The 16,391-nt window shown below is 41.7% G+C and overlaps 1 protein-coding gene across 1 annotated transcript in view; it reads right to left on the bottom strand.

Annotated features, from left to right (window-relative positions):
- The window catches only part of PHKB (phosphorylase kinase regulatory subunit beta), a 154,600-nt gene that overhangs the window by 78,853 nt on the left and 59,356 nt on the right, over positions 1-16,391 (bottom strand). The window contains 2 exon segments of the mRNA XM_075189251.1: positions 2,915-3,030; positions 15,413-15,493. Of these exon segments, the coding sequence (XP_075045352.1) occupies positions 2,915-3,030; positions 15,413-15,493 (197 nt within the window).

Genomic DNA, 16,391 nt, shown 5'->3' with positions numbered 1-16,391 from the left:
AGCTCAATGCACAGCTAGAGAGGGCGGGGGAAGGGGAAGGGAGGATCCGCAAACAACGGAGCCCAAGAAGGAGGGCGTGGAAGACAGGGAGACCCCCAGAGGGGACGGGGGGTGGAGGGTCCTCGAGGAGGAGGGCTAAGTAGCTGGAGAGCAGAGTTAGGAGTGGTGGAAACAGGAGGAGAGATGGCCCTACTCAGAGGAGCGTACAATCTAATATGGAATGTAGAAGTGACACAGCAGGATAGAAATCTACAACAATACTACAGACCGAACAAAACACACACGAACCATTATTGAGAGAAAAAAGAAAAGGTGAAAAGTCTTATAGTGGAAGAGATTGTAGGTGTTCAAGCAACCAGATCTATCAGGACAGATATACTCACAGCAAGATTTACAGCCATGTTCAAAAATTATTCAACCGTTTCAATGACGTTTGTCTTGACGGTCACGTATGGCGATATCGCTGCGTACTTGGTCAAAGGTTTGCATAATATAAATTAGCTATTGGCTGTGGCCGTCAGTGTAAGGGAGACTGAGAAGGCAGACTAGTAGTCTATGTAAGAAAATCTGTGTGTAAATGTCTCACGATCCACACTGTCTTGTACAGGACACTGTTACTTGCTCAGATATAGAAGCAATGACAGCTTGCTGTGACCTCAGGGTAGATGTAACCAATCAGAAAGAAGCTTAGAAATCCAGCACAATAACTCACTGAGCTGCATTCAGCGCACTAAGTCAATTTTCTCACTGAACAATAACTGGATTCCGCTCTGGCTTTTCTATACAGATATGTGAAAATCCTATTTTTTTGCAGAACTTGTGTTTGAAAATCATTTACTGGCGTTTAACCTGTCCTGTCAAATGTATTTGTCTGTTCTGTGCGGGAGGTCCAAGCGCAGTAATCTCTAGGATGGTTAATTAGTGAAAGATAAAGTAAGTGGGAGAGTAAACCCAATACCCAAAGCTAGAATCCAGTGTTCTGACTATTAGGGACTGTCGGCATTTGTTAAACAAAACATTTTGTATATGAGGAACACACTGAAAACAGTTAACAAAGGTTGTTATCGCCCTTGAAAACAATTTGAAAGTTTAAGACACAAAGAGGGCGATTATTTTCTTGGAACCTGGCCTACGGGACTCAAAGATAGATCCAAAAAGTGGCACCTTAAAGATGCTTGCAAGTCAGACGCATCTCTTAGGGGTGTGATTGACTTGTGTCTCCACGCCTGTCCTGAAGTTATACCCCCCCCCCCCCCCGCCCCGATAGGCCTCTCCGTAGAGACTTCCTTAGCGGAGTAAGAGTGAATCTCTGGCATTCTGTTATAACTATGACTATCTTACCTTCATTGTCAGCTAAGTAACGATCTACTGAACATATATATATAATGTGAGTTTCACATTACTCTTCTTTAGATTGGATTACCTCTGCTACACACGGCTTGTTACAATGTTTATTTATTCAGCATAAGTGTAATAATTATAAGGTAAATAACAAATGCCGGCAATGATACAATACTCGGTGAATAAAGGCCGATCGTTTTGCATTTTCATTATTATTCAACTTCGCGGAGGTGTCAGCGGAATGAATTACGACTGCAGTAATGTGCCCGGCTACGTAGACATCTATCAACACTGACAGACTAATACATTGGACGTTGGAGGTAAGAGAATGATTAACTCGTCTACTCCGCTCCGAGATGGAATTTCATCACCCTTCATTGCATAATTATGATGCTTAATATCTCGGAGATGAATACGCTTCCATCACCGGAGCAATGATCAACAGCGAGGGACAATTCCATTTACTTTGGGGAAAAATATCAAAAACACCCTGTAAACGGCTAATACCGGCGATTAGCTACCTAAACAAACACATTCGTTACAATGTCGCGCTTACGGCGGATCTGAATAATAAGGATCGCACCTAACTGACAATTTCCTGCCCGCACGGATGTTCTTAGACCTGCTACAAAACAGGATTTCCATCTCCAGTATACAGCATCTTTGCTTTAAGGGGCTGTTGGCCTTCAGACGATTTTAATATCTGGCCTTGTACACACCCTGCGCCTCCTGAATACATTGCTATATGTCTGTGCACCTCAGTCCTGCATTTATATCATCAGGCAGAGATGATGATTGTCGTTGCCCAGGGACGGTGACTCTGCTGTGCGGTTCGCACTCCATACTATTGTATAAGAAGCTTTATCATCCTATCTATGGACTAAAACAGAACTGATGATATAAAGACATGACTGAAAAAAGGCAATGGAAGGGCTAAGTTATAAAGATAGGTTATAAAAACAAGGTTTAGTTACTGTGGGGGAAATAGGCGCCTTAGAAGTGACCTAATTAATATAGAAAAATATAACGAAGGCCAATACAAAGATCTAACATAAGAACTGGCATCTGTAGCTATAATTAGTACACAACAATATGGGGGTGACGGAGGAATGTAACAGACTGACATTTTGGGGATCAGATAGAAATTGTTTTTTAAAGTATCCTGTAGGCCTAAGTGCCCAACAGACCTGAACTTGTATACAACATAGAGGTTTTACATACGTGATTAGACACACACGCATGGAAGTGTACCCAGATCCATATGATGACACGGTCTCTTTAAACACAATAATGATGTCGCACAGTCCAATGATTTGCAGTTTTAACAAAACAAACTCAGAAGCGACAAATGAAATAAGCGAGAAACACATTGTTCCCTTAAGCTGAAGGAGCTATAATTTAGCTGTGCTTACTCAGTTCTCATCTCCTTCATTACAGAGTTTTTCTAATCCAATCTATTTATACAGAACGTCCATAAAGCCTGCCATCAGGAATAATAGGCAAATCAAATGGGGCTGCGACTTAATTAGCTCATCAACGTGGAGAAATAATGGAACGAGCTGTGTGCAAATACCTTGAATGTAATTCCGTGCTCCCGTTGTTGTACTTGCTGCCTCTCTCCCAGATCCCAAAGTCCGGCACACGGTACGCTCTCTCCACGCAGAACACCAGGTTCTGGATGAACGACACCTGGGAGGAGACCAGAGATACAAAATTCACAACCATGGAAGAAAATCACAAAATAACTGGGTCATCTAAAATAAATAAAACATAAAAAGTACAAATAAAAGGGACAGAACATTTAAAAAAAAAACATGGAGAGGTTATAAGAACAGTGCGAGAGGGGGCATAAGGAAGGTCAAGTGGGGGACAAGCGAGTGCCAGGTGGGGTGACGAGCACACACCAGGAGTACGGGTGGTGGTGGAGGGGGCAGGGAGGGGAATGAGTCATAGACCAGGAGTTGCGGGATCAAGGGCAAGGAAGAGAGACATAGGGGGCAATGAGGAAAATTAAATATGCAAAGAGAATACAGTCACCAAGTAAGAATATAACCAATGAGGAATTAAATTCCAGGTTGTACACTCTATGCAGACCCTGATGGCATTTTAGCGCTTTCCCCACCCTACGTGTGAATTTCGGCGCCCCGCTGTAATACACGGTCTCAGTAAAGCGGTGGGTTCGTGGGACCACAATGCGTGGTCGTCATTATTAATGGAAACATAAAGCCGCTGCTGTTCTAACAGCGGATCCCCGAGAACCTGCCGCAGTCTGAAGTGCAACATGTAACTCAATTAGCAATAATGCATTCCGGTGATTTGTCAGAGTGACAGTATAGATGAAGAGAGAACATCAAGCAGGGTGCAAGAGGCGAGGAAGGACCACACTGAGAGGCAGCGAATAAGGGAGGGGGGGGGGCAGTGAGAGACGTTACAGAATACAAATGGAAACACAGACAAAATGCAAGCATAACGGAAACCATGATGAAAGGAGGAGAGGTGCAATTTATTTCTCAAGGGGGGGGGGATCAAAAGAAGACACTAAGTATAACCAGCATGGGCAGTCTGCTGGCTGGCAGGCATGCTGGAACTTGTGGTTTACATGCAAACATGAATTTTCCATTTTGGTTGGAGTTATCCATTAATATCCTGTACAACTAGACGTAAAAACATGTGTATATATTGTAATTAGGGGTCATCTGTGCTCTTTGCCTCTGAAGTTTAGAACATGGCTACAAAAAGGGACAGCAGAGAACTAAGGTATAGGAACAATACCACCAATGGTTTAAGGATTAGAAAAAAGAATGAGATTATGGTGGATAGGGAGTGAGCGGAGGAGGACGGGAGGGTACCGGTACGGGACTAATGGAAGGAGGAGGGCGGTGATCTCGTCAGTTCATCTCACATGATTATATAATAGAGTAGAACACTTTATCATATCATTGTTTTCAGTATATAGAGCCCAGGACCACCCAGCGATATTATCATGACGACTCTCAAGGAGACAACAGAAGTGATTTACGTCCAATTATCACCTTGACATAAAGGAATAGAGGGCTCTTACATGGGAATTTTATCCAAGCGGTTTAATTTCAGTATTTAATTCCACTTTAACCCCTTTGTTTCCATCGAGCCACCACATCCAAGCCTCGAGTAAAACGCCCACTCTTTGGTTACCCCTATAAGAAGAGAAGAGAAGGACGTCACAGCCAACAACCGAGCTAATCCCAAAGCAACTCAGATTCTATTTGGGATTTAAACTTAATTCAAATATTAAAGGATTTATTAGCTTGACTGAAGAGAGGGTGCAGCTCAATAAAAGCCACAGCAGGAGCACTTTACATGTAACATGAAGGAAGCATGAAACCCGCAGTGTTATTTAAATAATACACGGCTCTAGCGGGCAGCCCCTACAAGCTCAAAGACGGTTTATAAGTCAAAGCCAAGTTTCTTTTTCCGAGCAAACAAGCTCTACATAATCAGCGCGCTCCTCCGGCAGCCGGAATATGGATTTAGGAACAAGGCGCAGTTGTGAATGATAAGGTGAGAAAGGCTAGACCAATCTCCCAGTAATAGCCTGTCTGTCGGGTATGCCGAGGAAACACATTTCTAAACGCATGAGAACAGAAACTCAGGCTGAAAATGAAATTGTAATCGCTACGCAATAAAAAAAAAAAAAAAGGATTTTTTTTTGTGTGCTTAGGACTAGCATTTAATGGGAAACATGGAAGTGTTACAGATGGCTAAAAAAAAACCTAAGAATAAGTGAAATTATGCTGAACCAGCATAGAGAAAAAGCTACACTGTGCAGTTTGTGAGGAGTGTTAATAAAGATGTAATAGACGGTGGTTGTTCCAATCTTGTATCCTGAATTACAGATGACTGGACGTAACACTGCAACGCAGCTAACGCAACGAGATCAGTACGCCTAGCAGGAAACAGAGAACATCCAACTCCGGATGACCCGGGACGACTACATCAATCTGGTTATCACTCTCTGTTATCAGCCATTTAGGAGACACTGGATACAAAGGCCTTCAATGGGATTGCGGACAGGAAGCCTACTGTGCGCATAAAAATATCATCCTCCACACTCACACTGTTATCTTAAATATCGTCCGTTGTGAGAATTTCTTGACACTTTATTTTGTACATTATTTTTTCTTAGACAGAGGATCGTGGAGACCTGGTATAAACCACACGAGAATGCACAGGAATAAACATCGACTTCTGTCTGGTTTTGAACTTTTCCCCATTTGGTTCCAGTTTAAGCAGTGGGCGAATAAGTATTTTATTCACAGAAAACACATTCTGTACTGGAACGCCTCCTCATTTCAAGCCAATCATCATAATCACACGGCTAACTGAGAGGCAAAATAAGTTGCTTTCCTTCAAGTAAGGCGTTAGGATTGTCGGAGACTGCGACGAGAGAGCAGCCATGTCTATTAGAAGGTAATGAGTGGAGAGAAGAGACTGTCTGCAAAGTCCTTATATCTGATTACTGACAGGAAGTCGGCTGCGGGTAGAAAAATATCTTCCCTCCACAATCACAACTATCTCAAAACTTTACCCTTCTGATAAACTCCTGAAATGTTTATTTGTGAAGGTTATCAGTCGATGCTTTATATAAGTAAAACAACAGAAAAAAAGAAGATACCCACTAAAGTTAGTTTGGGAATGAACAGATAACAAAGCTGATAATATGAAAAAGGATATAATTCAATTAAATTAAACCAAATAACACCAACCACTGCAGCAAGCCTGAAGCCTACTGCAGAGTCAATTAATACCCAATAAACAAGAAAAAAAGAGGCTACGCTGTGGAATGGTGATAAATAGATAGCATATATATATGTTCCTGAAGAACCTCTCCAATAAATGAAAATAGGTGAAAAGGATACATCAAAATACAAACATTTAATAATCGCATAAAATACATAATCACATAGAAAATGAGTATAAAAAAATATTGTTATTTACCAATATTGTAGTAGAGTGACCACTATAACATACATCCTAAATAATCGCATGGTCTTGAAAAATATCTGTGCTCCAATTAAAATATGACCGATAAGAGTATAATAAAGGGAATAACCCTCAAGTCCTTCTCCTAAAGGAAATAATCAATCCAACTGCTGACATACATGAAGGAGTAAACAGTCCAAACGGAATCCACAGGCAACCGAGGCTCAACTTGATACAAGTTATGATAATCCGGCGTATCCCAATTCCCCGCCGTGTGCCTCTTTAGCGTTGCTTCTAGTAAGAATCCCACGAGATCAAATCCAAACAATTGCTTGCTTATTGGTACCGGCTTTAATCTCCAGAGGAAGTCCAGGCAATGGAACAATCCTTCGGCAATGTCAGTAGCTCCTCATAACGTCCAGTCGTATATAAATTAGTCCTGATCGTGTGTAACCTAGATTACAATCTGGCTAGAACCAGGCAGGCAATATATCCATTCCTTCTGAACGGTCACCAGAGCACGAATTTGTTCAGAAAAAGGTATTGTCCTTGCAACAAGTGCAGACCCACCCGACGCGTTTCGTGCTGTACTGAGCACTGCTTTATATAAGACAACTTCTATTCTAGGTTTAGTCGCTCTTTAACTGTGTGCTGAACACTGCATATGACACATGAGTAAGTGGATCAATATTATACACGTTGCCTGAAATACATAACTCACCTGCACCTATTATAGCAGGTGTTGTTATATAAGCCCCTTGTTACCCTCTTATTGTCCTTAGTAAAGAATCAGACAGACAAAACAAAACAACAACTTCATACCTTAGACACATTATAGATCAGTGATGGGCAACCACATATACTTCAAGGGGTCCTCTAAACTTCAAAAGGGCCCCACATTACCCAGAATCTCAGTAATAAGTTATAACAATACATTTAATCCAAGAAAGAGACACCTATCTGTAATATCATATCAGCAGGCAAGTGTTACACCATATAACACATCTGACAATAACGCAGGAATGTGCTGGGGGCCGCAGGTGCAGGGTCGGAGGGCCGCCAGAGCCCATCACTGCTGAAGACTTACCATGTAAGGTAGAAACAGACGCTCCCAGATGACAATGACTTGAATATTTGCGCCACGATCTTACCGAGGAAAGTGCTTTGTACAGACTGATCTACGTGAGCTGATCTAGGCTATCATTGGAAAATATACTTCATGTTTTAGGACATGTATTATTTACAATGACCAGGGACTTAGCTAGACAGGAATGTGACCCCATCGTACAATTTATGAATAATTTCAAACATCTGTGTATTCCATCGTATCGTTCACCAGATATTGCTCATTGATTATTTATTTGGGATACAACAGGGCAATGTTAAGAATCTTTTACAGTTTTAGACAACGTTGAATGGATTCTCCGAGGACATAACGGTTAATCTAGTATCCGATATGCACACGGTTTTGTTTCTGATCACGGCGGTTCTACGAGAGGGAAGAAACCTGTCTACAGATCTAACAGTAAACACACTGGCAGTTTTCATCCTTCTTATGTGCAAATCTATTCAATCAGGTCAATTATCAACAGCAGCCGGGATTCAATGATCCTTCAGCACTTCCTGAGAGATTCTCAGAGATGGGCGAAGAATTGATTGAACAAGGATAGCCAATCTGAAGTGGTCGCAATTCACTGGTCATCAAATATACGCACAAAAAAGAAATCTTGTTTGACTTTTGTATCGAAATCACATGATTAGCGCCAAAACCAGAGATTGGTAGTTTTTTTGTGGGGGGCGGGGGTGGGGGTGTTGAGAAATGGTTATTTCCCATGCTTAAATAGTTCACAGTGTAATAATAGTATGACAAAAGTTTCATTCATCCCTTTCTCATCAGCATTCAGGACACTATACCGGTCAATCATCTTGTTATCAATATGAATAATCTCAAATACATAGTTCTCAAAAGCTCCTGGATGTATTACATCTATCTCTACTTGTGATTACCGTTGGTAGTTTTTTATATACAATGACTTGTATATAAGGCAACTTTTAGTTCATTGGTCAGTTAAACTCACATTCATACAAACTGCGTGCCGATATCGCACAGGTCTGTGTGCCGATATCGCACAGGTCTGTGTGTAATGATGAAGTCACAGAAAGGGAATATTCTGAAACTCCAATACTGATCAGAAGTCACACACTTCACGGATGGACGTCCAATTCCTTAGCTGCAATAAGTGGCACAAGTCAAATGAATTTAAGTCTGGATAATGTTTACAGGTAATATCGAAGAAAACGTTGACCAGAACAACATCCTGCTGCGTCCTATGTTCATAAGACCTCGGGTTAGGGCCGATGCGTAGCTCTAGCAGTGATATAACTACAGAGCGGGACATTGTGTGTACCTGGAAGTCTTGCAGAGACCAGCGAGCGCGATAATCAGGTGGCATGGCAGATCACACAAGAATCTAGCTGAGCCAGGCCAGATGCTACTGATTTATGAGACAGGAATGGCTCCCTCTTGGCTCATTGTGTACAGCAGCTGCTTAGTACACCGCTGGATCCGCGCAGAACTCAGCGGGGCCCATCCACGGACTCCCAATTACGGCCATGATGAATGTGCCGATGAATAAGACACAGGAGCCGTTCCTACTTTAATTTACAAGTGCCAGGAAGGAAATTAAGGGTCATGAAGAATAACTGTTCTGGAAATCTCTCCCTGAGTAGCATGAAATTTCAACTGTTGTGGGTGATGCTGTTGGTCGCACGTTGGGGTGTTATTTATGCGAAAAGAAATCCGTACGAAAAATTAGCGTATCTGAAGATGCGTGCAGGTCGGCAACAGTAACACGTGTCTGGTTTGTATCTGTCGCATGTCACATACATGGACAGCTGTGTGTGTAACTAATTGGTTTGATAACTAAGCATGCATTCACTAATAGGCATCAAAAACAATTCACAAACCTCTCTAATTGTTGGCGGGGAAACCCTGATAGACAATACCGCAGACTTACGGGACATACCTACACTCGGGACTGACCTCTGATCCCTGATGGTATTATTATTATTATCCTTTATTTGTTAGGCGCCACAAGATTTCCGCAGCGCCGTACACAGTACAAACAGTAGACTATACAGGGTGAAACAGTACTGAGCAATAAACAAAAAACACCAGTACTTCGGAAACTCCAAGCAGGCTGATGCAGTAAAGAAGGAGCAAATGAACAGGTATGGAGACAGGAGGGAAGAGGGCCCTGCTCATACGAGCTTATATCCTAAGGGAGGGTAAACAGAACAGGCACAAAGGGGAGCCAGTTGAAGCATGGGGGAGAGAACAGGGGGCCGGGAGGAGAGAGGGGAGAACGAGTGGAAAAGATGAGGGGGTTAAGTGGATGGTTGGTAGGCTTTGAGGAACAGGTGAGTTTTAAGTGCCCGTTTGAAGGAGCACAGATTAGGAGAGAGACAGATGAAGTGAGTGAGGTCGTTCCAGTGAAGGGGGACTGCACGGGAGAACGCTTGGATTCTGGAGTGGGAAGAGGTGATCAGAGTGGAGGAGAGGCGGCGATCATTGACCAAGCGCAGGGAGCGGGCAGTAGTGTGAATAGAGAGGAGGTTAGAGATATAGGGGGCAGTAGACTGGTAGACTGGGAGAGAGCCTTGTAAGTGATGTTAAGAAGTTTGAAAAGGATTCTGTAGGGGACGGGGAGCCAGTGTAAGGCATGGCAGAGAGGGGAGGCAGAGGAGGAGCAGCATGAAAGGAAGTGAGTCTTGCAGCCGCATTGAGTATAGAGCGGAAGGGGGCAAGATGGGAGTGAGGGAGGCCAGTAAGGAGGATGTTGCAATAATCGAGGTGGGAGATGATGAGTGCGTGGATGATAGTTTTGATGGCATCCTGAGGAAGGGCCGGATGTGGACAACGTTGCGTAGTTGGAAGCGACAAGGGATTGAATGAGGGGGGCAAAAGAGAGAGGGGAGTCGAGGGTGACGTCCAGGCAGCGTAGCTCGGTGACAGAGAAGATGGTGTTGTCAACAATGATAGAGAGGTCCTGGTGGGAGGGGAGTCTAGGTGGAGGATAGACAATGAGTTTAGTTTAAAGATGTTAATTTTGAGAAAGCGCGAGGACATCCAGGAGGAGATGGCAGAGAGGCAGTCAGATACACGGGAGAGGAGTGTGGATGAGAGATCGGGAGAAGAGATGTAGAGTTGAATGTCGTTAGCATAAAGCTAATACTGAAGACTGAAGGAGGAGATGAGAGCACCAAGGGAGGAAGTATAGAGCGAAAAGAGTAGTGGGCTGAGAACAGAGCCCTGAGGGACTCCGACAGATAGAGGGGAGGGGGTGGAGGAAGAACCAGATGTGGATACAGAGAAGGAGCGGTTAGTGAGGTGTGAGGTGAACCAAGTGTGGACAAATCCAGAGAAACCGAGAGAGAGAAGAGATTGCAGCAGGTGGGGGTGGTCCACAATGTCGAAGGTCGCAGAGAGTTCGAGGAGGATGAGTAGGGAGAAGTGACCCCTTCTTATATAATGATGGCATTATTATAACAAGAAGGTTCTCCTAAATAGTAAATTAATAGACCTGATATCGAAGGAAGAAAGATGGGAAAGGGAAGGAAAGGGAAGGAAAGGGAAAACACCTCTCGGAATCATCCCACAGACCTCGAAAGAAAAGAGCTGGAACACAGCTAATCCCTATAACAAATGACAGACTCAACAAGATAACTAGGAGTTACTATAGAACGGACCATGATGGGAGACTTACAGAGGCCGAAGAGCGAGCGAGTGAAGTGCTAGGTGAGGTTACAAGTGCACATTTTAATTTTGAAAAAGAAAAACAATGAGCTGAGTCTGAGCCATACAGTGGATGATCTAGAAAATAGTTGGCACAGAAAGAATATAAAACTAATTGGTGTCTCAGAATCAGTGTCGCATCATTAAGTTGCTGGACTGTCATCAATTCCGGCTACCCCACCAATCTGGATTCTCTGCCAAAAAGCTGGCACTGGTGGTTGAGGGGGCTCACGGAGTGGGCTCACGGAGTAGCCCCCCTCCCCGGTAAGAGATCAGATCACATATCAAAAATATTACACTTTGCAGATAAATGACTTAAAGCAGTGATGGTTAACCCGATACACATCGGGGGCCCTAACCTTCAAAGAGGAGGGGGGATGAAGAAGTGAAGAACATAAACATCAAGGTGGGGGTGGGGGACTATTACTTTGAAATACTCAGAAAAATAACAATAAACGAACAATTAACAATGTTTTGTACTTTTATGTGGAAAAGCTTTATTTATTACCCACAAGATAACTGGAACAAGACCAGACAAGATTACACTGGTAAACAACGCAGCCAGCGACAGATATTAATATTCCGCCCGGCTTAGAAACCACTGCGGTGTTCCCACCCGCCTCTGTGGATCCTAACGCTGCAGGCAATTACCAACATATGCCTAATCTACAAGCATTATGAAGACTATGATGTTTTTTTGTTTTTTTTACTCCAATATCAGTAGGTCTCTTGCAGCTTTAAAAATTAATTACCCTTTATGTTTTCTTTATTCTATATCACCATGGAGACGCATTACAATTCCGGCGCTGCAGCAAACTTAAAACAAACTTTGAAACAAAAACACATTAGTCGTCGTTTTAGAGCTTATGTGGAAACGAAGCCTCAAATTACATTGAAATCCAAGCCAGCCAGGAGTAACCTGCATGTAAAATTGATATTACAAGACAATGCTTCTTGCCGTCACTTGGGACAGACGCGTTTTGTAGGATAATTGCCCATTCAAATAACCTGCTGATAAATTAGTTAAAATGTCCACTCCCGGGAGGGAAAAGAAACAAATTTAATCATTTATAGTATAAATACACAGAAAAAGACAATGAAACAGAGAACCACATAAAACGTGTATTTTGTAAAGATGCGCAAACGGCGTGTGGCGGGTGAACCATGTTAGGTTTTATATATGTCAATGTAAAAGGCAGATTTTAAAGATGTCTTACCAGATTTAAACTAAATAAATATATCTTTAGCTTTAAACATACATAACCTATTCACGCAAATTTACCAAATTTTCGGTTGTGTATCATCACAGGAACTTCCAAATGGGCCCGATTTTATGGGCTGAGCCAACATTGGTGATAATGGAGCCTATTAACCCAATAATGTATTAGAAACTAAAGGCATGAAGGAGGATGTCACTAGTCCCTACTGAACAGATAGGCTTATTATTGGCTTAGCCCACAGACTGGTTGAATGTACTGTGTGCAATGTAAAATCATTGCATTAAACTACAGAGCTGCTGAGAAAGTCTGTTAGGCAGTAAGTAGATGTTATTGTACTCTCATTTATTGTGTACGATGTATTACAGGAAGATGCCATGGTGACTGGAGACGTCAATGCATGAGAGGGGAAAGAAGGTCCCTGTAAACAAAAGGACACGGGGATATTGTGTAGAAACTGCAGTAGACAAAACAGATTGCTTTTTCCTTACTGATCAATAATATACCATTTATAAATGGGTTTAGTGTAGGTTTAAACCGTCCCTCAATTCTTCTGAGACAAGTTATTATTCTCGCATATAACATATAAATGATAATGCACAACATTTTAAAGGACACTTTACATCAGTTATTGGTAAGTCACTTACAGATCTCACCTGCAGTGCTGTACATCAGACAGAGGACAACAATAATAACATTACACTGTAAGTACCATATGTCCTGCAATATCACCACATATTGTGAATTATATCCAACAATTACTAGAGAAGTCGTACTATGCAGATGTCCATGCAATTAAAATAACAATACAGCATGCAGAACAAGAGACATTGCACTGTGCAATTGTCCATACATAAATAGTAAAAAGATACTGAGAACTGCATCCAGCATGTAGAAAGAGAAAATGCACTGTGCAATTGTCCATATATAAAGTATAAGAAGATACTGAGAATTGCATCTAGCACGTAGAAAAGAGAAGTTGCATTGTGAAATTGTCCATACATAAAGTTGCACTATGCATAAAGAACAAGAAGATACTGAGAATTGCATCCAGCATGCAGAACAAGGTAAGTTGCACTATGCTTAAGTAACAAGAAGATACTGAGAATTGCACCCAGCATGCAGAACAAGGTAAGTTGCACTATGCATAAATAACAAGAAGATACTGAGAACTGCATCCAGCATGCAGAACAAGGTAAGTTGCACTGTGCCGCTGTCCATAAAGAACAAGAAGATACTGAGAATTGCACCCAGCATGCAGAACAAGGTAAGTTGCACTATGCATAAACAAGAAGATACTGAGAATTGCATCCAGCATGCAGAACAAGGTAAGTTGCACTATGCATAAATAACAAGAAGATGCTGAGAATTGCATCCAGAATGCAGAACAAGGTAAGTTGCACTATGCATAAAGAGCAAGAAGATACTGAGAATTACACCCAGCATGCAGAACTAGAGAAGTTGCAATGTGCAGTTGTACATGGCCAAGGAATAAGAACATAAACTGAACATTACACCCAGCATAAAGACAAAAAGCAGGGTTATTAAGTTGTTCTCCCTACATAAAGAAGGGATACTGATCACATCAACCGGGCAATCATAGTAAGCGGTTACTGATCAGGACAGGGAATAGGGGACAGTTGGTGACTACGACAGAGTAATAGATTATGCAGATATGACATTGTCTGGACTACAACAGCATCAACTCCCATGTGTAGGATACAGCTCGTTGGAACTATAAGGTATTATTACTTATGGGACAGAAAGTGATAGGATAATCATGGAACGGTCATAGGAAATAATGGAAGAAAAGTCTGTTGCATGGACAATCTCCTGAGTGAGACCAGTCCCGTCCTTATAGGGCAATCTGCATGCACAATGTGGAGCCCCATTAAGGCACCAATACAGAGATTGCTGTGTATAAGATCCACACACACATCACCGACCACATCAACTGTCCTGAGAGCAAATAACTTTCTGCTTTTAAGACTGATAGCAATGATTAGACTACAAAACAAAAAACACAGATAATTGGATGTAGACGACCAAAAACAATGACACAATTTGGAGATCTCGGACCGTGTTTCCATACATCAGAAACTTGCAGACAGCCAATAAAAAAAAAATATGTAAATAACGTTTCTAGTCATCAGTAAGAAAATTTAAATAGAGAGCAGTAAAAGTAGAATCACATAGTATACACCACCTCCGTCATTTTGGATTTGAATGGGGACCTGAACCCCTCATTTTAAATCCCAGGCAATTCTTGTCATCTAAATGCTTTTTATTTTCACTTGTTCACAAAGTTACATTCATAAAGTGCCGGTAAAAATGATGCATGTCAGTAAAAGCTAATAACAGTCAGTGAGAGATATTTGGGATTGGGGAATTTTACTCTACACAGGCAGAAAGATAAACAAATAAATGCACACATGATTATCCTCAGGAGAGACAACATGTTTGCTTTGCATATAATGTTAGATACACTGATAGAGAGAGTACCTAACATGAAAACGGTGAGTGGTGGGTCCCCTTGGGCTTATTACATATATTAGCATTAAATCAAAAGTGGATTTTGCGAGCTCATACAAGCTCTCGGTTCCATCCATCCTGAAGATATAGACAGGTTTCTGACAGATATTCAACAAAGTGCTAGAATTGTACATTATAATAATGTATAATATAATCTCGTCCAACATGCCAAAAACCGCGCAATTTGATAAGTTAATTGTCTGTGATTAAATTGACCTTAGTCTCTCTCGATCTGTGTACATATGTTAGGGAATTTATACTGTAAGCTCCAATCGGGCAGGGACTGATGTGAGTTTAGCGCTGTACAGCGCTGCGGAATTAGTGGCGCTATATAAATAGCTGCTGCTGCTGATGATAGCGAGCAAGGCCCTTTCCTCTGAAGCATTTCACACCATCACAAACATCTCCTGTTCTCTCTCTCTTTTAGACATCAGCATATTTACGCAAGTGGTCTGATACATAGAGACTGCAGGGGAGAAATATAATTAAGCTGCATAGCAGTGCAGGAAAGGATTAATGAAATAAACATTGATCAAGGATAATGAGATTGGCAGCAAGTGGTTACCTCGTCTGTATTGTAAATGATCTGCAGACCGGAGGATATCATTTCCACCAAATACAAGAGGAAGAGGGACACTGCATTTATCTGAAATAAAAAAGAAAGGTTACTTGTAATTAATGTCTCTGCGTACTTTCTACTGACCTTATAACAACTCCTGATATGTTGACGCCCCAGCCCGCTGCCGCCCGTATCGTGCTAAATGCGGCTTCTTTAAAAGACGTTTTTGCAAATATTTTAAACACTGAAGTTTACCACTTAAAGGGCAAAACCTCTATATACTAGACTAGTTCATTTACTTTATTTTTCTATAAATATTCAGAATTTTGTTAATAGAACATCTTTTGCTCTTCCTAACTTATCTATTAGTATACTAGAAAAAATACATTTTTGTAGCAGTTATAATGATTTATTGTTTATGTAAAGATACAACAAGTTTACAAATTACCAAGTAATGTTTATAAACATATAGACCTGTCTATGACCATCTGAAAGGATCATTAAACACCCAAAATAAGATGTTCACATATGAGCAATGAAGATAAAATACATTACACTGTTACCATGACATTCCAATGTACATCTGTTACAATGTTTCTGTGTTACCTCCCACCCTCCCTACTATAGGTACCTTATGCCCCCACATCTGGAGGACAGTGTCCTTATCGGATCTGATATGTGTCAAAAACTGATTCTACAGGCATTTGAGTTGCTGTGACATCACTAACCCCACCCCCTGTCCATGAACCAACCAATCCACACTGTGCATTTCTACACAGCAAGTCTGCAAAGCTGTCAGTCACACTCTGCTCGGTTAGAGAAGCCCCTAACATAGCAGCCAGCCGCAGGGTAGTGACATAGAGTAGAAGTAGATTTTATTTATCTGAGAAACTGGTTGCTTATGACCATTCCGACAAGACGACCAGTTATTGTTCGTTCCCCAAAATGTATTCTAGACAACCCAAATCGGATCTGAGCTATTCGT

The sequence above is a fragment of the Mixophyes fleayi genome, chromosome 10, assembly GCF_038048845.1.
Source record: "Mixophyes fleayi isolate aMixFle1 chromosome 10, aMixFle1.hap1, whole genome shotgun sequence".
Classification (NCBI taxonomy): Eukaryota; Metazoa; Chordata; class Amphibia; order Anura; family Limnodynastidae; genus Mixophyes; species Mixophyes fleayi.
The sequence above is the reverse complement of the archived record's forward strand: the minus strand, read 5'-3'. Positions and strand labels throughout refer to the sequence as shown.